General features: G+C 40.4%; 1 protein-coding gene across 3 annotated transcripts in view; it reads right to left on the reverse strand.

Annotated features, from left to right (window-relative positions):
• Nucleotides 1-25410, reverse strand: part of LOC136877429 (sodium-coupled monocarboxylate transporter 2) — a 426077-nt gene that overhangs the window by 95634 nt on the left and 305033 nt on the right. For all 3 annotated transcript variants that reach the window (XM_067151480.2, XM_067151461.2, XM_067151471.2), the window contains one exon: nucleotides 6947-7219. In XM_067151480.2, the coding sequence (XP_067007581.1) occupies nucleotides 6947-7160 (214 nt within the window). In that variant the 5' untranslated portion in view covers nucleotides 7161-7219. The remainder of the gene's footprint in view (nucleotides 1-6946; nucleotides 7220-25410) is intronic.

Genomic DNA, 25410 nt, shown 5'->3' on the forward strand with positions numbered 1-25410 from the left:
ACTCCCACATTGAGACTGAAGATCTGTTAAGATGACCCCTCCAGTGTTTATCTGGCTTTCTTCTTATCCTACACTCCCACATTGAGACTGAAGATCTGTTAAGATGGCCCCTCCAGTATTTATCTGGCTTTCTTCTTATCCTACACATTCATATAGAGACTGTGATCTGTTAAGGTGGCCCCTCCAGTGTTTATCTGGCTTTCTTCTTATCCTACACTCCCACATTGAGACTGAAGATCTGTTAAGATGGCCCCTCCAGTGTTTATCTGACTTTCTTCTTATCCTACACATTCATATAGAGACTGTGATCTGTTAAGGTGGCCCCTCCAGTGTTTATCTGGCTTTCTTCTTATCCTACACTCCCACATTGAGACTGAAGATCTGTTAAGATGGCCCCTCCAGTGTTTATCTGGCTTTCTTCTCATCCTACACTCCCACATTGAGACTGAAGATCTGTTAAGATGGCCCCTCCAGTGTTTATCTGGCTTTCTTCGTATCCTACACTCCCACATTGAGACTGAAGATCTGTTAAGATGACCCCTCCAGTGTTTATCTGGCTTTCTTCGTATCCTACACTCCCACATTGAGACTGAAGATCTGTTAAGATGGCCCCTCCAGTGTTTATCTGGCTTTCTTCTCATCCTACACTCCCACATTGAGACTGAAGATCTGTTAAGATGGCCCCTCCAGTGTTTATCTGGCTTTCTTCTTATCCTACACATTCATATAGAGACTGTGATCTGTTAAGATGGCCCCTCCAGTATTTATCTGGCTTTCTTCTTATCCTACACACTCATATACAAACTGACATCTGTTAAGATGGCCCCTCCAGTGTTTATCTGGTTTTCTTCTAAATCCTATACTCTCACATTGAGACTGAAGATCTGTTAAGATGGCCCCTCCAGTGTTTATCTGGCTTTCTTCTTATCCTACACTCCCACATTGAGACTGAAGATCTGTTAAGATGACCCCTCAATGTGTTGAAGTCCACCCTCCTTATGAGGCTGGCAAGCTGAAATGAGCTTGTTGGGAACAGAGAAGAACTATGATTTGGAAAGAGAACTATCTATTTGAAGATGTATAGATTGCCCTTGTCCTTTTGTAATTTCATATTTGTCTTTGTCTCCTCTTCTGTTGGTCCCTCTTCTGATGGTGACCTTTGATTGTGTTTATGCTATTTGTGTTTTTATCTTTCTATAAGGGACTTGGATTTACTTCACTGGAGTATCTGACCATGTTTCTTTTTAAATAAAAGTAGAGCTTGAAGTGAAACAGAACAAATTGCTGTGAAACTCCACATATTATTTTGTGAGGCTCTGACAGGTAACTGCACATGGACTACTTCTGTTAATCAAAATATTTTAGCTCAATAATAATTTCCTAATATTGACATGATATAGGCTTTTGGGCTTATGCTGTGTCAAAAAAATAAGGTGAAATTCTTTAAGTTTTGCAGAGAACTGTGCTCTGCGTCATCAGAAGAAAATCTCAACTGCCCACGAGAATCTTATTTTCTTGACTCGGCATACACCCAAAGGCCTATATCATATCTATAAGTAAGGGCCGTGAAAGCATCAATGGCAACATTTCCTAATATGCTTAGCAAACAGTGGTATTTTAAAAATCCTGACTAGAAAAACCTAAGGAATATGTCGTCTGAGCCCATCGTTATTCAGACAAACAGCCTGAAGTCTGCAGCTCTTAGGATTCCTCTAGAGAGGTAATAACTTGAAGAACTTACTGTATAATGACATGTTAGTGTAACTCAAACCATAACTGCTTGTAACAATTCTCATCAAGTTATAATATATATAAACTGTTTCCTTCTGTCAAGAAATATTGTAAAGACAATGCTGACTTCTTGTTTTGTAAAAAGACTGCTTCAGTATTTACAGGTGGATGCTTTTAGACACTGTCCCTCAATGTGTTGAAGTTTACTGGCAAAGACAGATATAGTAGTCACTTTCAGTCTACCATTAGCAAGGAGCTATAAATCTCTAAAATTTATTCTTCTAAAACAGAAAATGAGGAAGAGGATTAGAAATAAAGTCAAAACATTACAATCCATCCAGAGACCAAAGTTCACCAATATTCTTAATATGTTTCAATATCATTTGAACATTGTAACTAATAGGGAAATGCAATGAGATCACGGATTTAATGACACAGACATGTTCACAGCTTAGGTCTAAGTGAAACCAAATGGAAAAGCTGGAATACAAGTGTGTTAGAAGATGGATATAAATTATACTGGAGTGGGAATAAATCAGTAGCAAGGAATGGTGTGTAGGTTTTGTCCTCCATAAAGACCTCAATAGTATCTCAGTTGTCACATTCATCAATGATGGACTAATCAAAGCGAAAGTGTGTGTAAAAGGAGAAACCTTAACTGTTGTTCTAGTCTATGCACCCAATAGGGTTGCAGTGAAGAAGAAAAACATTCTTAGAAAAACTGAAGATAATTGATGGAAAGGACCTGATGATAATTGGGAATTTCAATGCCCAGGTTGGAATTGGTAGGACAGGTTATGAAAGAATATTAGGGCCCTATGGATTTGGCAAAGGAAATTATAAGGGAGAACTCCTGGTTGATTTATGCACATGGAATTAACTTGTGGTGAAGAATTCGTGGTTCAGAAAAAAGACAGCCACAAGATATAGCTGGAATGATCAGTGATAGATTATGTGGTGACTGATAGACAAAGCAGAGTAAGAGTGCAAGATGTTAAAATAATACCAAGTGAATGCCTTGATAGTGACAAGGAACTACTTGTCACTGACCTAAGAGGAATTAAAGCTATTGTTAATGTAACCAAGAGAATGCAAACAAGAATAAAGGACTGGAAACTGAAAGATCTTGATATGAAACAGCAGTTCCAAGAGGAGATCAGAACCAAGTTATCAAGAACATATGAGTAATGGAAAGAAAGAAAGAAAGAAAGAAAGAAAGAAAGAAAGAAAGAATGGGATGATTTCAAGACAAGCTTTGTGAGCAGTGCTGATAAAATATGTGGGAGGACAAGCAGCAGAGTTAAGGAGACAAAAATACCATGGCAGAGTGATAGAGTAAAAGTGGCAATAACAAAGACAAATAAGGCCAAGAAAGTCCTAATTTAGCCAAGTCTAATGAAAGGAATAAGAGTGACCACAGAGACAACAGCAGATTGGAAGAAATTTCTAAATAATATTGGTACAGGAAATTGGAAGTTAAAGGGAATTTTACAGGGAATAAAAAAGACATATGTTGGGATGAATCCAGCTCTAAATTGGAAGATGAAAATAAAGGAAACACAAAAATGCTGCATGGAATTGTGGAAAGTAAAAGATGTGACAAAGGAAAGAATATAGAATATAGTTTGCAATATGAGAGACATAAGGAACATAATGAAATAATATTTTGACAGGCTCAAAAGTAAAAGAACAATAGATAACAGCATTCTGATTACATGGGCAGAAGTTGAGTGAGCTCTTCTTAAACATGGAAAGTGGTAAGTCTGCTGGAGAAAATGCAATTACAGCTGATATAATTAAAGCTGCTGTTACACATGGGATACAATGTTAGTACAGAGTCCTTAGAGCAATGTGGAATGATAACCAAATGCCAGAAGATCGGACAAATGAGGTGGTAGTTTCTATCTTTTAGAAGGGGAATAAGAGAAAAAGTGAAAATTACAGGAGGTATAACTCTTCTTTCTCATGGACTTAAAATATGGAGATCATTGAAGCCAGAGTGTGAACAATTCTAGCACTCATTTTAGAAGAACGACATGGGTTTAGAGCTGGCAGGAGCACAAGAGATTTGATATTTGCCTTGAGGATGCTAGCAGAAAAATATCGGAAAAGAGGAAAAGACCTATTTATTGTGTTTATGGACCTTGAAAAGGCATACAATAATGTCCCTAGATTAATAATTTGGAAGAGTATCAGAAAACTTAGAATACCTGAGTATCTCATCATCAAAATTCAAGTGTTGTATACCAGAAATGGTGTCCATATTGGAGATGGATACTCTGAATGGTTTGACACAACCAAGGGAGTACAAGGAAGTTCCCTCTCATCTCTTCTATTCATTGCAGTTATCGATACCATTCTCAAAGATCCAAAGGGAGCAGGAAATGGAGAACTACAGGCTTTGGTGTTTGCAGATGATGTAGCAATATGGGATGACCCGGAGGAGGGAGTACAAAGCAAACTTAATTTGTGGAAAACTAAATTTGAAAAGTACATAATGAAAGTGAGCACAACAAAAACTGTGGCAATGAAAATGAACAGGAAGAATTCTGAATGCAACTTACAACTGCATGACAGACAGGCTTGAAGTAGTAAACTAATTCAGATATCTAGGTAGCATGATGACCAGTATGTCACAGTGGTCCCAGAAGTACTGAACAGATTAACCAAAGGGTCCAATTACTACAGTCTTGTGCAAAACTTACTGTGCGAAAAGAAGTTTCCTCAAAGAACAAAAATCACCCTATACAAGTCATCTTATCCCCATTCTTACCAGTTGCATATACTGAGGCTATCAGTGAAGCCCGAACCTCAACCGAGAATGACGGAAGTCTAAAACACATTAAATGTAAGCACCTGACACATTGTTCCATTTACAAAACTTGAAAACAGTGAGAAAAAAACGTAGCACGTATTTCTGAGAGCAAGGCATTGGAGACTGATATTGCAGTCCAGACTGTCCCTCTCCCCTTGACTCACCTAGTGTAGCTTGCTGCTGTATATCGGATAGGAGTGGGGACCGGGGACATAGGTGTGCTGGGCTTCGGTCCGTCAGATCGCCACTGCTAACTATCAATCATGCATTACTCATCGTATATACTTCCTCACCTCATACTTCTGACTTAATTATGTAGATAACAGAGTGCTGGTATTTCACTCCTGTTTACTTCTACATCCTTGTAGGAAGACACTGCAGGGCTGCTGTTATAGGAGCAATATACTGTAGTTTTCATTTTGTAGGTAGATCTGCTAAAATGAAATACGATCTTTCAGGTTTAGTGTTCTCTTTTGTTGGTTGGAATAGAACCCATGATCATGGGTTGGACACCACCACTGATCTCCCGAGGAAGCTAATTAACCAGTGAACGATGGGTACGACAGCTGTAAAATTCAACATTTCTATTTATTATTATTATTATTATTATTATTATTATTATTATTATTAATAATAATAATAATAATAATAATAATAATAATAATAATAATAATAATAATAATAATAATAATGGTGCATGGCATTTGTATAGGCTTGGTGGTGACCTAGTGAGGATAAAATGAATGGCGAAGATGTCAAACACCCAGTCCTCAAGCCTGGGGAATTAAGAGTATGAGGTGGTTGATTCTAAAAATTGAACCAGGGCCATCGGACCAAAGGCAAGCATTCTATCCATTTAGCCACAAAGCCGGACTTTAATTTGCTAAACCTTAGGCTACCATCTCCACTGATCAGGTGTTGAGTATTGACAGTAGCAGAAGCCAGGGCAGTAGCTTGTGAAGTAGCCTTGACAACACAGCAGGCTACTCCATTGGCTATTGGCTGCAGCTCAAAATGCTTAAGGCTTGACGTTCAATAAACCAACAATCGAAAAGGGGTAACTTAGTCTAGTGGTAGACCAGGTCTTGATCCCAGCATACACCACTAATAATTTCATGTGGCTATTTCTAGCCGAGTGCAGCCCTTGTAGGGTAGACTCTCCGATGAGGGTGGGTGGCATCTGCCATGTGTAGGTAACTGTGTGTTATCGTGGCGGAGGATAGTATTATGTGTGGTGTATGAGTTGCAGAGATGTTGGGGACAGCACAAACACCCAGCCCCCGGGCCACTGGAATTAACCAATGAAGGTTAAAATCCCCAACCGGGCCGGGAATCGAACCCAGGACCCTCTAAACTGAAGGCCAGTATGCTGACCATTCAGCCAATGAGTCAGACAGCATACGCCACTGATTCTTACATATTCCTTGGAAACATGCACAGCGACATCAGAGCTTCAAGCTTGTGAGATGAAGTTTCTTAGAACTGTCCTCCAAAAGACAAAACTCAATCAAATATAGAACAAAGAGATCTGAACAAATCTAGGATTAATTGAATCTATGGAGGAAAGACTAAGGTCATCCAGACTTAAACCATTTGGGCATGTTAAAACAATTTTGAAAATTACCTGGTCTGTTTTGTATGGTGCATTACGATTAACGGTAATGAATATAGCTTGAACGTATATAGCATATCTCTAGTTTTGTTTGAATTTGATGGTTAATAAAAAGCAATTATGTTACTCTGACTACAACAATGCCATGTTCTTATATGGAAAGAAGACTAACGTGCAAGAAAACCAGTTGAGAGGCCAAGAAAAAGATGGACAGACCAACTGAGGGAAGACATCGAGAGTAGAGAACGGAGTTTGGAATTTGTTATGAACAACAAGACGTTCTGGACAGACAGCATTGTAGAATGTTCATTTACAACAAGGGTTCAACGATTGTCATCATCATCATCATCATCATCATCATCATCTGAATAGTTTTAAATACAATGAAACATTTACTTTTTTTAAATGTTATTTCTCTGTTTATTTGAGGTGATCAAGGAAAGCAACTTTAAATATTTGTATTATTTTCTAAATTTTGGAAACTATTAGTAAGATTAATGACTTTCAGATCATCAGTTACAGATTTTCAGTACATCCTTTTCTGGACATGAAATATAAAGATAGAAAGATTTACATCCTGAGAAGAAAATTGCATATTATGCTAAAAACTACAGAAGAACATGGAACTAGAATGCACAATTTAAACAAAAACCTGGAAGATTAAATGCTTGTCCTTCAAAAATATAAAAAAAATTAAAATATCATACTTTAATATATCTGGAACCGTACTTGGGAACCATCCAACATTATGATCCTTGGGAAATAATACATAATTATGAACAACTCACCTAAGACAGACCGTACTCCTAGAGTTCCACGTGCTATGGAAAGCATCATAGCAAACATTGACACTTTACTGCTAGCAGCAAACACATAGTCTGCTTTTGTAGGTGCCTTCTTCTTCCCTCGACTTTTGCTCCATAGTGGTATACCGGTAGTGAGTACAATAAACAACACGAACAGGATGTAGTCATACACTAGTGAGGAGGATAATCTTGACATTGTTGTGCTGAATAAGGCACTTCAGAATTGCACTCAATCTTGGCAATGTAGGTGAAGATCTGGAACAACAATTTGAATATTACATGGTCTGTGTTGATAGTACAGGTTTTCATGTTGTAGAAAATCATCATGCTCTCTAAAGAGATTAACTGACTTGAAATGGAGTTCATTGAACCATCTTAAAAATTCTTTAAGTTTGTCAGTTAATATGGAGATAAAGTTGGAATTCAAGAGGACAAACTGGGGCAAATATTTGTTTATAGGAAGAGGGGTTAGGAATTGGAATAACTTACCAAGGCAGATGTTCAATAATTTCCAACCCTGGTGACTGCCCTAAATGCAGATTAGTAGCGATTGGTTGATTGATTGATTGATTGATCAATCTGGTTACCTCAAAGACAGCTGCATCTCTTATTCTGAGTTCTGGAAGTGGTGCAGCAACTGTTTCTAATCTTATCAAGGCAACTGTTTCTAATCTTGAGCCAAGTTATATCTTCGACATATTACACACCTAGATACCCATATAACAGACCTTACTGATTTTTGACCATTTAGAATCCAGTAACACTCTCGTAGGATGCTCATTAAGGTGCCGATGCCAGCATGTTTGACTCATGATGCGACAAATCAGTCTTCTGACAACTTGTACAGGGTCGAAAAGTCTGTGGGCTATCGACAGTATTATTGTCCTCTTTGTGACAGACTTCATGCTAACCATCTTAATCCACAATCAGTTAAGCTGCAGGGTATCACTTTCTTTGTCCCATGCAACTCCTAGAACACGAAAAGGAGCTCCATATTTTCCACTCAAAAACGTCTCCCACCCTCGTAATTCAAAACATCCTTTGGTCATAAGTTTGGTAGTTTCTGAAACAAACTGTCACAGCTCATCCTCAAAGTCTTTACTTGTTACCAGATTATCTACATAGAAACTTCTCATAAGTTGTTGCACCCCAACATCATCTAAATCAGAAGTTCTAATATGGTACTCAATGACCGATCCTAAAAAGAACAGGCTGCAAGTGATCCCAAACACTACCTTGGAGTGACGAAACATCTTTATTGAATACTGGCCTTTATCCCACCAGAGAAAACATGTCTGCTATTACTTCAAACCTCTTTTCCGTAAACCTCAACATGCGATTAGGTTAGGACAGCTATCAAGGCATTGATTTAAAGAGTATTGATTATGAGATTTAGCAGAAGCATGAAACGCAGGTCGGATCCGGGTCGTACTGCTAGTCTCTTAATACAGGTCTGTGTGGTAGAAAATACCATATATATTAGGCCTAATTGCTTCCTCTATAAGATCCTCCTCAATAATCCCTTCATTCAGCCACTGTTGTAGGTCATCATCACACTCTCTAAAGAGATTATCTGACTAGCTTCTTTGAAGATTTTGTAGCATTTTCATTGCAAGATCCTTATTGTTGGGAAAAGGTGGGTGTCCAAGCCAAGGTAAACTACTTTCGCATCGTCCCTGCTCATTGATTTTTAGTTTCCAGAAAATGCTGCCTAGTCAAAAATTCTTGTTCAGATCACTATTTCTTTTCTGCTGCTTCAGTGATCCCAATCAAATTCAGCCTCCACGGATCTCAAATATCAGCTTCATTGATGTCAGGACCCTTAATCTCGCTCTGGGGGACTTTTCCCATTACAGTCCAAGCCACGCAGGTTTCAAGTGAAACAAGTCCTGATGCCAACTCTTCATGACGACCTGTTAGTAACCTTCCTGCAACATTGCTCCTATCAGGATAACTGTCGGCTCATCAGCGTGGCCAACATCCACCAGTGAAATGTTTCTCTTCTTCAGTTCTGTCATTCAAGGTCCATTTTCAACTGAGGAAATCCTTTGGCATATAATAGACTAATCTAAAAACCATAAAATTACAAGAAAAGCTTCCATCAGTATTAGCTAACCTTATCTTGTAACAATGATTTTTACAACTATTGGTACGATATTTATACCCCAGAACAAGGAATGGATTAGAGTTGCTTCCCAGTGAGGTACCGGTACATACTTAATGTTTTCCTGCAATATCTTTCAAGACGTAAGACTTCTGTGATCCTGAGTCAATGAGAACCCTTACACAAGCTTTCTGACTATCAAATGCTATCTTCACTCTCAGAATTTGTAGGAAAACTTTTGGATTGTGGGAGAAATTTGTTAATGTTACATTTCTAAAGTCTGACTTGGTTGTTTTGTCATGATGAGATTTCAGTTCTTCACACAGTAAGGCCACATGATGTTTCCCACTAACAAATCTTAACAATGCTCAGCATTTCCTAGTTACATGCCCTCGTTTCAAGCAAGATCAACAGTAACCTCTCTGCCTCAGCACTTTCTGCTTCTCTGCTATATGCCTTGTGCATGGTGTGCTATGTTATTTCCTTTAATAGAGTCATGCTTCTCTGTAGTGATACCTAATGTTTCAAGAGCTCTCAAATAAGATTGTAGTTTATCATATAGTGAAGCCAAAACTATCGATTCCTTTGACTGATGGGTAAACAAAATTAGCTTATACGCCTCAACAGGTCTTCCCTCCCGAACCTTGATTTCAGTCTAGACGCTGCTTTTGAATACGGTAGTTCTCTGCTGTAGGAGGAAAACTCCTCAACTTCCCTCCGCTTTTGATCCTTGTGATGTGGATTGAATTAGATAGTGGAATTCGTTTTCAGGCGACATCAACATCTTAATCTTTTGAATCTGGCTCCAGAAGAGCAGCCATTCCTTTAAATCACCTGCGAATGTTCTTAATTCCAATTTGGGCAGTTTAAACTTCCTTTCGCTGTGGTGGTTAGCACTGACGACACTTCCATCATAATCATTACCGGTACCGTACCGGTATGAGAAATCATCAGATACGCTCTTACCTTCATATCCACGAACTTACTGTGGTACCGGTACCGTAATTTTCCGTCCCCACTATTTCATTATCTAGGCCAGCGTCGTCGTCTAACATCAAGTTCATTATTTTAGCACCCAATTCTTGAAATTCCGTGGCTCTCTCTTCCAGTATACTACTAAAAGAAGTACAGCAATTTTATCCACTTCAGATGCTTATATCGAGTCTTTCAGTGTATTTGAAGCCCTCGTAAATGCCGTTGAGTAGCTTTTCTCTGTCTCTGTCGCACTAACCCATCCATGTTGCATTAACCTGAATTTTTCGTAAGTAACGGTACCGATATTGAAAACGTAGTCCTGTCATGGTCGCCACTATTTTAGATTGTATGATTAAACTCACATCAGCAGGTTTCGAAGTATTTAATCAACGAACTACAGTCACTTCAAAGTGACGAGATCCGCTATCTTAACCGAAATAAACAAATTTAAAAAGGCACATTCAAAATGGAAAAACCACAGAACAATATATAACACAAACACAAAAACACAACATTCTTAATAGAAGTTCCCGGACAATTTAACAATGGTGCTGCTCTCCGACCTGCAGCAAATATTAGGCTACTTGCAGACCAGACGATCTTAGACTATAATACAATGATTTTAGAGTTATCGTTGTTACATATTGTTTAACTGACATCCTGATCCGAAAACTGGCGGAAACAAGCACTGATATAAGTGTGGTTCTGTGGATCCGAGAATTTTTAACAGATCGCACGCAAAGAGTAAACGTTTGTGGCTTTTGTCAACGATATCCGGAGAGAAATTCGAAGTGACTGCAGATTGTTTGTGGACGATTGTGTAATATCCAGAAAGGTACGAAACGCTGACGATCAGTGGCGAAGTGTGCTAGTATCCACTGTTACCAGTGGTAACAGTTTGAAAATATAAAAATCTAGTACCGTACTCTTTAATATTAATATTTAATGTACCGTATTTGTTTCTTCGCTGGGACGTGTCACGAGAACTCTGTTGCAGTAGATAGCTACGGTCAAAGCTGAGAGAGAGATTGTTACCAACACCAGGCAGTGGATACGCGTTGAATCTCTTCTTAACAGCTAGGCGAGTATTGTTGCGCCTGCGCTAACCAAAGCTCTTCTCTCCCTCCTACTCCCGGGATTGAGATGTACCCTCGTACGTTCTCTCGTCACAACGCAAAGTGGGAACGAATACTTAAAACGTTGGTGCTGTGCAGTTTTGTCCGTTCTTTTCGCCGCGCTCCAAAGTGCACTGTTATACTTTGTGTTAATTATTGTTTTCGATATAATAATCCTCACACTTCGTGATGAGCAGTGGCTGCTCGTGAAATTTTGTGTAGGAGGGTTAAGTTATAGAAATAGGGACATGGATACTGTAAGTCTAAAATACTCGTACATATTTACAAATGTAAGTATAAACAATAAAAGACAATATGCCAAAATACACCTAGGTTTACCTTATTAATTCCTATGTCGGATCCACCCTTCTCCCTTTAGCTATAGCAAATTTTTGGATCATAGCCTGCGCGTTTTTACCTCTCAGTTGCCATTGGATTTCACAGGAATATCATTGTTCTGTCTAATGTAGCAGCCATTGGTATGGTTGTAGTTTATACGCTATATTCTGAAGCCAGATTTCGCAGTTTAGAAGTAATAGTCACCTTCCTTATGAGCTTAAAATCTGCATCCTCCTGTGCATAATGTATTGAGAAGTAAAATTTAAAATATTAATGTTTTAGGAGGGCACATGACCCTATGACCTTATGCGCTAGCCGCCACTACTGATGAGGGTGATCAAGTGCAGCAGTTCCAAGGCGAAGGCACTGGGGCATTAATCACTCTGAGGTCAGTCCTGGAATATGGAGCAGCCGTATGGGATCCATACCAAACAAGGCTCATCAATGAACTAGAGATGGTTAGAGGCACGTGTTTATGGTGAAACTTTTTGCCTAATTTAGTTACTTTTAAAACGTTATTCCGGTGTATTTTTCGCTATTCTTATTTTATTTCGTCAATAATTTCGCTAAATATGAAACATTTTATCTTTATGTATGTACACGAAACATTAGCATTACACTTCTGCTCCAAACATATTAGGGCCTATATCAGAGCAAGGATATTTGACAAAAATCCTGTCACTAACAAGTAGGACCTAGCCTACGTACGGTACTTAATTTACACATCTGTCTGAAAAATACAGACATGCCATGAGTTTCATATTACTGGGAGTCAGAGCTGTTCTCTTGTTAGACAATATATTATATTACGTTGAAAATGACCTCTCACTATCAGTATTACCGACTAGGATCCATGAAACCTGAAGCTTCCACAAAATTCCCATATTTTGATTTCAGGGAAAGAAGAATGGCAATTTTATCAATATCTTTACCTGCTCTACATAAACTATCAACTATATCCCAAACCACTGTGTACAGTTTAAGATATTCTGATGTTGGAAGATCTCGTAAGATGGGAATTTGCTTTATTAGATGAGACTTCACTTTTAAAAATCACAATTTCATTATGCTTCTTGCATCCAAGAGTAATTTCACATCATTTCGTCAGTTATTTCGTGATTTTTCTTGTAGGTAAATAGTTTCGCATTGAGACAAATTTGTAAAGTTTCGCAAAAATTTGGCGTTTTCGCGCTTTGCTAAAACGGGTGCTTGTAGAGATGGTACAATGAAAGGCTGCAAGGTTTGTGCTTAATGATTTCAATCCTAGAAGTTGTTAGACTAGTAGGTACGTTACAAAAACTTGGGGAGGCGCTGAGGGCTAGGAGGAAAGGAGCATAATGTGCCATGTTCAATGCCTAACCGAATAAGCCAGCTTAACAGTCCACTAGAAAAGCCTTGGTACATAGGCAGAACTGATCATCCGCGTAACGTAAAAGATAAACCGCAGAAAAGTTAACTATAGTAAATATTTGTTTGTAAATCGGAGAATTTAATTGGAATGTAGTACCTGCAGCAGTTTTAGTCTTCCCCCCCCCCCCCCAAAAAAAATGTACGATGCTTCAAGAACAGACTTAGTATCTCTTACATTTTGTGAAAATTTCTATGTGATAGTGTTCTATTGTTCTAGTGTTTAGTATTATGGGATTGGCAATACACAAGTTACCTGTGAATTTTTAAGCGATGCTGTTGCACACTATTTGAAAATGAAATTCCAACACAAAAGAATTGTGCTAGATAAATGAAATTCGGGAGGCGTGTTTGCACATCTGAAAGATGACTCCTATTCAGATTTGCACGCTAGTCATCGAAGATTGGTGCTAGTAGCGCTACTATGACATTGCAAAGCAAGTCTGCTTAAAATACGCGCTGCACACTTCGTGAGCGTTAGTCATCGTCCGCTAATAACGTTTTCAGGTAGGTGTGAGTCAACATACCTTAATGGAGGCAAAGAAGGCAGTATCAGCAGCTTATTTATTGATTTTGAACGAGACCGTGTAATAGGGCTACGGGAAGGTGGATGTTTTTTCCGCGATATTGCCGAAAGACTTGGCAGGCATGTATCGATAATGCATCGGTGTTGACAACAATGGTCACGGGAAGGCACTGTCACAAGAAGACCTAGATGCGGCCGCACACGGACCACTACGGGGAGACTGTCTGGACCTAGGTACTGAAACCGTACATTGGTATTATGTGCATCTGTCCATTTCATTAAGATTATGCCAGAAGCCATGTTATTTGTGTCACGTTTAAGCGAAATGAACGTCCCCGGGACTCCATTGACGTGAGGCCAGAACCAGACTCCCCAAAGAGAACTCCGAACAAAAGAAAGGAGAAGGTGAAACCAATACCCCGCGGAAAATCGCTCTCGCCAGACAGAGCAGGGAATAAGACGCGACGCTATGAACAGTATAATACGCCCAGAGAAGAGACTAATTTACAATGTTCCAAGCTAACGAGGGTAACTTCTCGTTTTCCCTCATGTTTCACGATTGCCAACGTCAAATTTTGGCACGCAAAATTATGTGATATTTTGATCCAGACACGGGAAAATGACGTAACGGACTTTCATGAATAGAGCAGAATATATATATTGAACCCATGACCTTTGAGTCATAAGGAGCCAGAGTCTTGGTTTGGCCAAAGGTGCTGATTTTGTACTATGAAAATATATTCAAGTAAAACAGAGAGGAGAGGAATAATCAACGAGTTAGAAAGAGGCATTGTCACCTTCAACTGTTTCTTTGAAAGGGTAGTAACAATCGTAAAACGAAAAAGAATAGCATCAAAGAGATCAGAATGTATTTAGCATGAACAGTTGCTTTGGGCACAGACATCTGACATCTACTTTTATCGCTTGGAATAAACAATAAACAGGAAGAAAACACTTGAATGCAATTATGGAACCTAAATGCATAGAAAATACTACATTATAGACATAAGAGGCGCAAGACTAGAAAAATGTACACTAGAAATAAAGATAGAACAAAGAACTATTCTGCAACTATTACTTCAAGTTAGAACAGAACATGTATTACAGAAAGATGTGTGCAGCGATGTACACGTAGAGCAACAGAAAACTCAATTAGCAATAGAATTAGTGGAGAATCCAGCTGTATATAATTCTTACAGAAGTTTCAAGCTACAGATTATTTCTCCAAGAAAATAGAAACCGAAGTCTGATTTCTTGTGTCAATGATGCAGATGTTTATATAACTTTAGCCACAACGATAGTGACAATAATTTAATCCATAAATTGTAGATTACTGAGTCTGGAATGATATCAAAATCTTTCAATGGGTAATTGATGTTGCTTACTGGAAAACAGATATGAAGAGACTTTTGTGAACTTCACAAGGGGCTGTTAATAACGTCAGATTGTCCTACTTTTCACTTTCTTTAAATCACAACTCCAAACTTAGAGCTAAATAAAGTTAATCACCCATCAAACACCGTATCAATAAAATTGAAAGTCCTCCAATTTATTAAATAGTGAAACAGCTGGACTCTGCGATTACAAGCTCCACAGACTATGCAATTTACATTGATCCGCGGTATCATCGAATTGAACTACTCAGAGGGGGGCATCGATCTTTAAATAATATACGAAAATGAATAATGATTGTACCGGGAGGTACACCTCAACCCAGTACATTTAAATGAAGCGCCTTGAAGAACGCTACCTATCATATAAAAGTTGAAACATCTAGTACAAGAAGTTGGGACGTTGATCAAAAGATGTCACTACTAAATGGTGGAGTAATATGTTATTTTAAAGTTTGCTAAACTGACTGGATTTCTTTGTTTTGTTTTGTTTTGTTTTGTTTTGGTGTATCACTGGTTGCAACAACTATTTCAAGAAATTTGGACTTTCCTCCATAGATATCTCTATTAAAGAACTGAGGTCCACTCTGGTGCAAAGTGAAATAACTAGAATTGAAAGTAGTTTTCTGTTTATATGTTTTTCAACTGAATGGACTTTTCTTATTTTTAGTACTTCAAGGTTTGCAACACTTCTTATTCATCCCGCCAACATGGGATTCTAACCAATCATAAATTTCATGTATTTATTTTTCAGCCAATCATAGGCTTCTTGTAACTTTTTGTTTATCCAATAAAAATGAGAGAGTGTGTCCGGATTTAGTTCAGAGCGTTCTCGAAACTTCCTCTCGGGTATGAAAGCTGACGCCTTTTCAAGTTAACTTGTTTTATTGATCGGCGCATTACCGGGGTCCTCATTCTTCGGAAGGCAGAACATCAGCCCAGGTAATGGCCACCAGTTTTCTGTCTCTGTAGTTATCTCCGCAAGCTGAACTCGAGGGGAAGGTTCCAATCTTTAACTATGTAACCGTCAATTCCTAAAATGTAAACTTTCTTCTTTCTCACGTAAAAAAATTTCATTTAAGTCCTAAATCGGGTATAGAGAGTGCGTTACCCTCTCGAATTCCCCTTCAATTAATCTTGAGGTGACTATGATTTTGTAACTTTCTCCTGTAAATCATAAATTAACTTGTCCTTCTAGTCTCCTCAGTAGTGTGGGATTAGCCTCTGCATCGTCGGGCTGCAAGCCCAAGTAGAGTTTTTACCTTGGTTTTCTAGGTGCGCAAGTGTACGCCTCCATACATTTGAGTTTGGGCCAGTAACTTAACCTGTTCTTTTTCAAGAAGGCCCAGTAGAATGGGTACTAGATACTCTTGTGTAAACTAAAATTTATGACATTGTAAAGTGCAGGGTGTGCCTAGAGAGGCCTAAATGTGTAATTGTATTGAGCAGGGACGCTCTTTTCCGTCTTGTAATAGTTAATGGTTGCCTTGAGTAGGCCGTAGGAGTTCGGGAGCGCTGTCTCCTTGGTAGAATTTGTAGAACATGTAAGCTCTTTTGTGGTTAGGTAATAGACATTTGTGCCTTTGGAAGATCGTAAATTGTAACCGTTGGAGCAAAGTGCTCTTGAAAATTGTGTTTCTGGGAGATACCTCTCCTTATCTAACTAAACGCAACATTTGTGATGTTGGGACCTTGTAAATTAGGAGCTTGAAGCTCAAAATTGTAAATTACCAATTCTTGGTTTCTCTATTTTTATACCAACTACCTATGTACCTGAAAGGTTGTTATTTGTTGAAATTTAAGATCTGAAAAGAAATATAACCTTTATTTTAAAATTTTAAATTCATCTATCGTAGATAGACCCATTCCGGCCCGCACCTTTTTTCACTTCTGTGATCCACAGATAATCCCGTAATAATAATAATAATAATAATAATAATAATAATAATAATAATAATAATAATAATAATAATAATAATAATTGTACGTCTCGCTAATTACTTTTACAGTTTTCGAAGGCGCCGAGGTGCTGGAATTGTTTTGGTCCCACAGAGTTCTTACGTGCCGGTAAATATACAGACACGAGGCTGACGTAATTGGACACCTCAAAAAACCACTGGAATGAGCCAGGATCGAACCTGACGAGTTGGGCTCAAAAGGCCAGCGCTCTACCGTCTGAGCTACTTAGCTCGGCCATACGAGGATGATTGCTCTTTTCATCCATGTGAAGACTTGAGGACACAAACCATACGATTCTTGATAGATGCTCTAATCCTAAGGTTTGAGAACTTTCCTCATACTTGATAGGTACAAAAGCGTTTTCAAAATATATTTTCTAATCCTAATAACAGAAGGAGATAAACCAAAAGCTCCCGTAAACACAATACATTGAATGTTTGAATTGAGCATTCCCTGATTTAATTTCCTCTAATATTGTCTCTTAGTTACTCGAAAATCACTGCATAAGCTCAGACTGTTCTGCATCGAGGAACGAGTTCCAGTTCTCGGTTAACTAGGATTCTTAGCGCCGGTGGGCCGCGATATCCCCTGCCTGCCATAAGAGGTGACTAAAAGGGGAACTAGGGTCTGGTTGGCAATCAACGTATCAACGTATCGTGAGCGGCGTCTAGCATTGCCTCTACTTGTGTCAGGCCCTTACATATCTGGCCTTCCTTGGTGAACTCTTCTTCTTTTCCGACCCCGACGGTATTAGATTTGCGAGGCCTCGGCTGTCTCATTTTCATGCCCTTCCCGACCCCTTCCCTTCCTTTTGCCGATACCTTCACTCTTCGAATTGTCGGACCTTTTCCATTTTCCTTTTGATTAATGTTAATAAATGATGGTTGACCAGTTGTACTTCCTTATAAAACAACCATCGTCACCATGTTCACAACTTACAACCATCTAAGTCGATTTTCCTTTCCGGCCCATTAACAAGTTTAAAATTAGTACTCATCTATACGTAACACTTGCATATATTTTCTAATGGGATTTGGTATTCTTTTATTGCAATTGGGCCCAGCTGACTGGATGAAGCATTATTTGTTTAATTATGTCCTTCTTCCGCTCCCAGGGGATGGTTACCTATACTTCCCTTTAAAACAATCACTACAACCACCATCAATCTTTTCAGTTTCACTGTTGTAAGTGTACACTAGACACCTCCTTGAAAGAACACAGTGGTCGCTTTGGATCGATGTAGATGGTGTTCAACTGGTACCAGGCGGTAATGGGACTTTTCACCGCTGACGTATGACTGGCAGTGAATGGGGTGGGTGTGTGCATGTGATTTTTTATTTATTTTATTTTATGAAAACAGCGTATCAAGATGGTTCGAAGCCAAGACGTGAGACTGGCAAAAGGGGGCTATCGTGTTTGAATGTGCCTATGACCATGCAGTGAATGAAGTTGCCCGATTTGTTGGTGTATCAACCCGGACTGTCCAACGCATTTACCGGGAACGGTGCTCCACTCGTGGCAATGAAACACCGTGGAAGAACTATGCTTGTAAAACGATCCCAACATACAGGCACCGGAGACTAGTGTCACGCGTTATCAAACTCGACAAGAATTACTGCTGACTGTGAATGCAGGTCCACCCTGACCAGTTTTCGAGCGAACACTGCTAAAAACATTCTGGGTCGGAGTACTACCATTACTCACAGCGGCATATAAGTTCAACGTTTTCGAAGGGCCAAACAACACCGAACATGGATAGAAGCCAACTGGAGGTGTGTAGTATACTACAGTAAAACAAAGTAACCATCTCCTGGAAGCGGTAAAAGCATATAATTAAACAAATAATGTTTCGTCCAGTCAGCTGGGCACAACTGCAATAAAAAATACAAAATCGCATTGGAAAATATATGCAATTGTTACGTTTAGATGAGTACTGTGATACCCCGGACTTACCTTGTATAAACCCGGCACTTCATGATCCACTACCTTCTACCGGCTTTATTTTTCACTTACTGACCGCTATCTTGGACAATCATCTGACTCTCCCACTCCCCTGACGTCAACTCTATGTCTCGCAACTTCTAGAATGAACTCTAAAATAATATACATACTTCTCACCCGATCTAACTCGCCAGGTTGAACGAGATGCCGTTCCTCGCTGGATGTGCGAGCGCATACTATAGTACAGAGCTGGTTCTTTTCTCCTATCGGCCGCTGGTGTTCTTCAGGTGAGATATAGAGATCACATTATGTAACAAATCTTTTCATATCATCTTTCTTCGGATGGTGAGGGAGTTGAGAGGGCCGATGACCTTCGATGTTAGGCCCCTTAAAACAACAAGCAAGCGGAGTTGGGAGAATCACAAGTTACAGAGCACTAAATCCCATTCTGTGCCAATAGGCTACGGACCTTCGAAGCACGCTAGGACGTACACCTTTCAGTGCATTCGAACTGATCCTATCTTTAAAGCATAATCAAACCTTCGTGTGTTTGCACTTATTCTTTGTGCATTTAATGAGAACTTTATTTTGGCGTCGTGTCTCTCTGTTTCCCTCAACCCCCTCTCCCCGTCTCTCACCATACCCCATATCTCGTTCAAATTTTGTATGTTTCACTGTACATAGATATAAGACGCATTTGTGTAAGCATTTAGCAATCTTTGTCCAACAATGTTGATGAATGCTATGGTTGATCTTGCTGAATAAGGTTATTTTGCTTACATAAACTTACATAACATTTATTCCGAGGTTCTATACATTCTTCTGGGAGATTAGTCTTTGTAAATAATTCTGGCACTAGTCTCTGTATATGTAGCGATCTAGATCAAGTGTTTAGGCTAAAAGTTCTTTTCATCACCCATTGTAATCTACTCACCAAATATCTTGCCTCAACATCACTTGCGAAATTTATCTAAAATTCCCATTCGAAAATATTCTTTCTTGCACCCTACTGGACGGTAACGTACACACTACATATATACACAGTTCAAAAATAGGGGAACGTGTTTTTTGAACGTATGCCATGCTCCACAAAACAATACCTCACACCCAGGTATATATCCAACTAAACCTTTATTTTCTACCGTTGAACTATACAAAGTAACATCGTTGGATTTTCAGAACACAAACGAAAATGTCCAAACAGGGGTACAAACAAAGTGATAACAGTCCTCCAGGGTGGATTTTTATCATAGTTGGACAGCTTCAGAATGGTGTATGTCCTCCATCAGCATTTACCACAGCTTGGCACCTACGTGCCATGCTCCGTATAAGTCGACGGAAGTCACGTTGCCATGTCAGGTCCCATTCTTCAATGAGAGCCTGTTCGAGGTCTTGGAGAGTCTATGGCGGAACAGGCCGCCCACGAACATTTCTGTCAAGCCTATCCCACGCATGGTCGATGGGATTAAGGTTGAGACTCACTGCTGGCCATTCCATCTCTTGAATGTCCAGTTCTCGCAAGACAGCTCTGGTGATGCGCGTTACATGAGCCCTGGCGTTGTCGTACATGAGTTCGAATTCAGGTCCAACACCGTATGCAGCAACCAACACATGCTGTAGCATGTATCTGTTCGATATACCCCGCAGCGGTAAGATTACCACGAACGACGACAAGATCCGTACGGCCATCAATACTGATGCCAACCCACGCCATCACAGAACCTTGTCCGAATCGGTCGCTTTCCTGGACAACATTTGGCATGTACTGCTTACCACGGTGTCTCCATACGCGTTGACGTCCATCAGGCTGTGGCAGGGGAAATCTGGACTCGTCTGTGAACAACACAGTTCTGCATTGGCGAAGTTGCCAGTTGGCGTGGGTACGGGCAAACAGAAGGCGAGCTGCGCGATGTTGCTGCATTAAACGGGGCACTCTAACAGGACGTCTGGGTCGTAAGGACACTTCTCTTAACCTGTTTTTTACTGTCTGGTCGGACACCGTGACTCCAGTGACCTTCCTGAAGTCTTGTTGCAGTTCTCTGGCAGTTGCTGAACGACGCCGCAACGCACAGATGGTCAGATATCGGTCATCCTGTGGGGTTGGCATGCGTCCACGACCTTGTCCAACCCTCCTTGTGAACTGGCCTGTCTCATTGTGGTGATTCCACAAGAGTTGAATAACTGACGGAGAGATATTGAGATCCACAGCAACACGACGAAAAGTCTATCCTTCCTGGATCGAAGTGACGGCCCTTGCGACCTTTACCTCGTTAAGATACCTCATGAGATATGTTGGTTGACGTACAACGTGCTCAAATGACCGCAGTGGTCTGTTTACCTCACAACGACACACGGACGCACCGCTGATCACTTTGTTTTGAGGGGTCACCTGACAGTTTAATGCATGACTACGCCTTCAGATGGAGTATAACTTCAATTTGACATACCCCGAGGAGCTAAGTAAGGTCTCAAGGTATGCTGTACGACCATTGGAACCCCATCTATCAAATTAACGTTCACATAGCAGACGTTACAAAACACCTTCCCCTAATTTTTTGAACTGTGCATATTGAATAAAGGTTGTTGTTACTATTGAAACTATCTTTCCTTTAATTACACGCATTGCTATCACTCTTTATATCCCGGATCCCTCTGGGCTTGTTTTCCGCTGCGGACCCATGTTATAATAAGTGTATTATTATTATTATTATTATTATTATTATTATTATTATTATTATTATTATTATTAATCTTAAACCTGTTGTCTGTTATCGAACTCAGACTTCGGCCCAAAGACTGCAACAGTCCGACGAGTTGCGAATTTAACAGTTTTCAAATGACGCAAGGCCTCAAGTGCACCAACGGCTCAATGAGGCGTTTAACCTGCAGCGTGTGAAGGGCGTACAGTAGTTCAGGTCGGAGATTGTTCTGTGATGTTTTAGGTGTATGTTTTGTGCTATGACTTGGGCGCACTCATTCAGGTCACCGGGAATATAGAATAGGATGTTTATTTCAACATGCTCGGTGACCAAGTGTTGCCATTCATTCTGCATGTTCGTGATGAGGATGAGTATGCTATGGACATACTGTATGACAACAGTCGTATTCACAGGACTTCACGCATACGTGGCCGGTTTGACGAATACACCGACACCATGTCACACCTCGATTGGCTCTCTGAATTGCCCGATCATCCCATGCCAAATATGTGGGAACAGCGACCGAAACGCAGACATCAGTATCCCCACAATTTGGTAGTCCTACGGGATCTCATCAGCGAGTGGCTACAACTGGATTTGGAATATCTGTAGGAACTTGTGTATTCCCCTCGTCGCCGAATCGAAGCGGCTATCAAAGCTGGAGGTGGTGCTGTGCGGTATTAGAACGGTGTCTCCAGGTGATGACTAATGTTTTTGCCCAGTGACCTTATCATGATGTGTTTGGGGAAGTAGGTAATTTTATCTTAATACTGTTAGTTTCTATTGACGGCGGGAAGTAAGTTAACTTACCTCCTTAGGGAAATAATTAGGTACCAGTTGTTGTTTATGCCATATATAAGGTAAGAAGTAGCCTAATTACCATTCGAGGGCGATTTTACGCTCTAACGTTAGTGACGTCCGGCAACGGAGGTCGAGACTGGTCAATCCTCTTTATGTTACGAAATACATGTATCATTATGTAGTCCACTTTCACATTCCAGAAAATAAAATTAAGATTTATAAAAGTTACTTTGAATATACATCAGTTAATGGTTGCTATAAGTTAATTATTGCTACAAAACGCGTAGAACTGTTTGTCAAACCACCTCTCTTAATAGCAACAAAAGAAACAAAATAAATCGATTGAAACTATGTCGAAGTACGGCCGCAATTTTTAACATAGTACGTGTACCTATCGCATGATATAATCGAAATAAACTACCTAGTAAGTATGGGCTTTAAATTTTATTGGCATTTTATTTCTTAATTCTAAACTAATGTATATATCTTGAAGACTATGGGTTTCAAATATTTTTCCACCTCTAGGACAGCAGATGTGCTTGACTGGGGTCGAACAGCACGGAACTCTTCTCACGATGTTCGGCCACCTACAATGTGAGACGCTCCCGATTAGACTTTTGGAGCTCGACTTTTGTGATTTTGGACTTTTTGGAATTTTGACAAGCCGTACTAATCTTCTGAATGAGTTTTCGATTTTTTTCTCAGATGTTTTTTGTCCGTATGTCACGATATTTTACGAAAGAAAGAACAATTTCGCACTTCTTCCCACTACAGTTTTCTTAAATGTTCTCCATTTGATTTCTTTCTCACCGTATACTTTTAGAACTCACCGAGACAAATCAAACGACACCTCACCGAGTCCAAAGCTACAACAATTGTTGGCCACGTGACGTGACGATTTTAGTACCTCAAGATGGCAGCACTATCGCATCTCCCGATGATGTTATCTCGAGGTCAGTATCTTTTTGCTACATAAAAATGAGATATTGAACATTGTCGCCGCACGAGCTTTCTAGAAATTATTTATAAATATTTTCATGTTTTGGTAGCGCTCAGTGGTGATGGTGGTGATGGAGGTGGCGGCGATTACTGGGGAACCATCTTATATCAACACTAAACAGAGGAATAAATGGAAGGGGCCCGACATTTCGAAAAATTAAGGTATCAGCCAAAGAAAGACAAGGGCCACGAGGGCGTGAAAATGAAAGAAAGACTTCCTAGCCGTCGGAACCTAATAGCGTAGGGGTCCGATAAGAACAAGAGTTAACCAAGGGAGGTTAGATAGGATAGATGAAGGTGAGGAGCATGCCACAAGTAAGTGGAAGCAATGCCAAGACTCAGCTAGGACCCCGTTGTCGCCAACCCACGCTCCCAAGTTCAGAGCCCCTGGGGCCCCTTTTATTCGCCTCTTACGACAGGCAGGGGATACCTTGAATGTTACTTTACCGCCCCCAACCACAGGTTTTCTTGTAGCGCTCACCGACCCAAGATCAATTCCAAACCATAAATATACAGTCGTCAAAAAAACCAATGAAACAGATTTACTCTCTTGAAACAACGTAGTAACAGTATACACAGTTCAAAATCATTAGGGGAACATGTTTTGTAATGTCTGATTTGTGAACGTTAATTTGGCAGATGGGGTTCCAAAGGTCGTACAGCATACCTTGAGACCTTAGCTACTCAGGGTATCTAATCGAAGTTATACTCCATCTGTAGGCATAGCCATGCATTAAACTGTCAGGTGACCCCTCAAAACAAAGTGAATAGCGGTGCATCCGTGTGTCTTTGTGAGGTACACAGACTCCTGCGGTCATTTGAGCACGTTGTACGTAAACCAGCACATCCCATGGGACATCTTAACGAGGTTCAAGTCGCAAGGGCCGTCACTTCGATCCAGGAAGGATGGACTTTTCGTCGTGTTGCTGTGGATCTCAATATCTCTCCGTCAGTTATTCAACGCTTGTGAAATCGCCACAATGAGACAGGCCAGTTCACAAGGAGGGTTGGACAAGGTCGTGGACGCATGCCAACCCCACAGGATGACCGATATCTGACCATCTGTGCGTTGCGGCGTCGTTCAGCAACTGCCAGAGAACTGCAACAAGACTTCAGGAGGGTCACTGGAGTCACGGTGTCCGACCAGACAGTAAGAAAACAGGTTAAGAGAAGTGTCCTTACGACCCAGACGTCCTGTTAAGAGTGCCCCGTTTAATGCAGCAACATCGCGTAGCTCGCCTTCTGTTTGCCCGTACCCACGCCAACTGGCAACTTCGCCAATGCAGAACTGTGTTGTTCACAGACGAGTCCAGATTTCCCCTGCCACAGCCTGATGGACGTCAACGCGTATGGAGACGCCGTGGTGAGCAGTACATGCCAAATGTTGTCCAGGAAAGCGACCGATTCGGACAAGGTTCTGTGATGGCGTGGGTTGGCATCAGTATTGATGGCCGTACGGATCTTGTCGTCGTCCGTGGTAATCTTACCACTGCGGGGTACATCGAGCAGATACTGCTACAGCATGTGTTGGTTGCTGCATACGGTGTTGGCCCTGAATTCGAACTCATGCACGACAGTGCCGGGGCTCATGTAACGCGAATCACCAGAGCTGTCTTGCGAGAACTGGACATTCAAGAGATGGAATGGCCAGCAGTGAGTCCCGACCTTAATCTCATCGACCATGTGTGGGATAGGCTTGACAGAAATGTTCGTGGGTGTCCTGTTCCACCATAGACTCTCCAAGACCTCGAACAGGCTCTCGATGAAGAATGGGACCTGATACCGCAACATGACCTCCGTCGACTTATACGGAGCATGCCACGTAGGTGCCAAGCTGTGATAAATGCTCGTAGAGGACATACACCATACTGAAGCTGTCCAACTATGATAAAAATCTACCCTGGAGGACTGTTTCCTCTTTGTGTTCGCCCCTATTTGGACATTTCCGTTTGTGTTCTGAAAATGAACGCGAATCCATCGATGTTCTTTTGTATAGTTCAACGGTAAAGAATAAAGGTTTAGTTGGTAATATACCTGGATGTGAGATATTGTTTTGTGGAGCATTGCCTACGTTCAAAGAACATGCTCCCCTAATTTTTTTGAACTGTGTACTTAACTATAGTGGAATCAGCAAACGCAGAACAACAATAAAAATGCACTAACGTTTCGGTTTAACCAATACCACCTCTT

Source organism: Anabrus simplex, chromosome 1 (assembly GCF_040414725.1).
Source record: "Anabrus simplex isolate iqAnaSimp1 chromosome 1, ASM4041472v1, whole genome shotgun sequence".
Taxonomy (NCBI): Eukaryota; Metazoa; Arthropoda; class Insecta; order Orthoptera; family Tettigoniidae; genus Anabrus; species Anabrus simplex.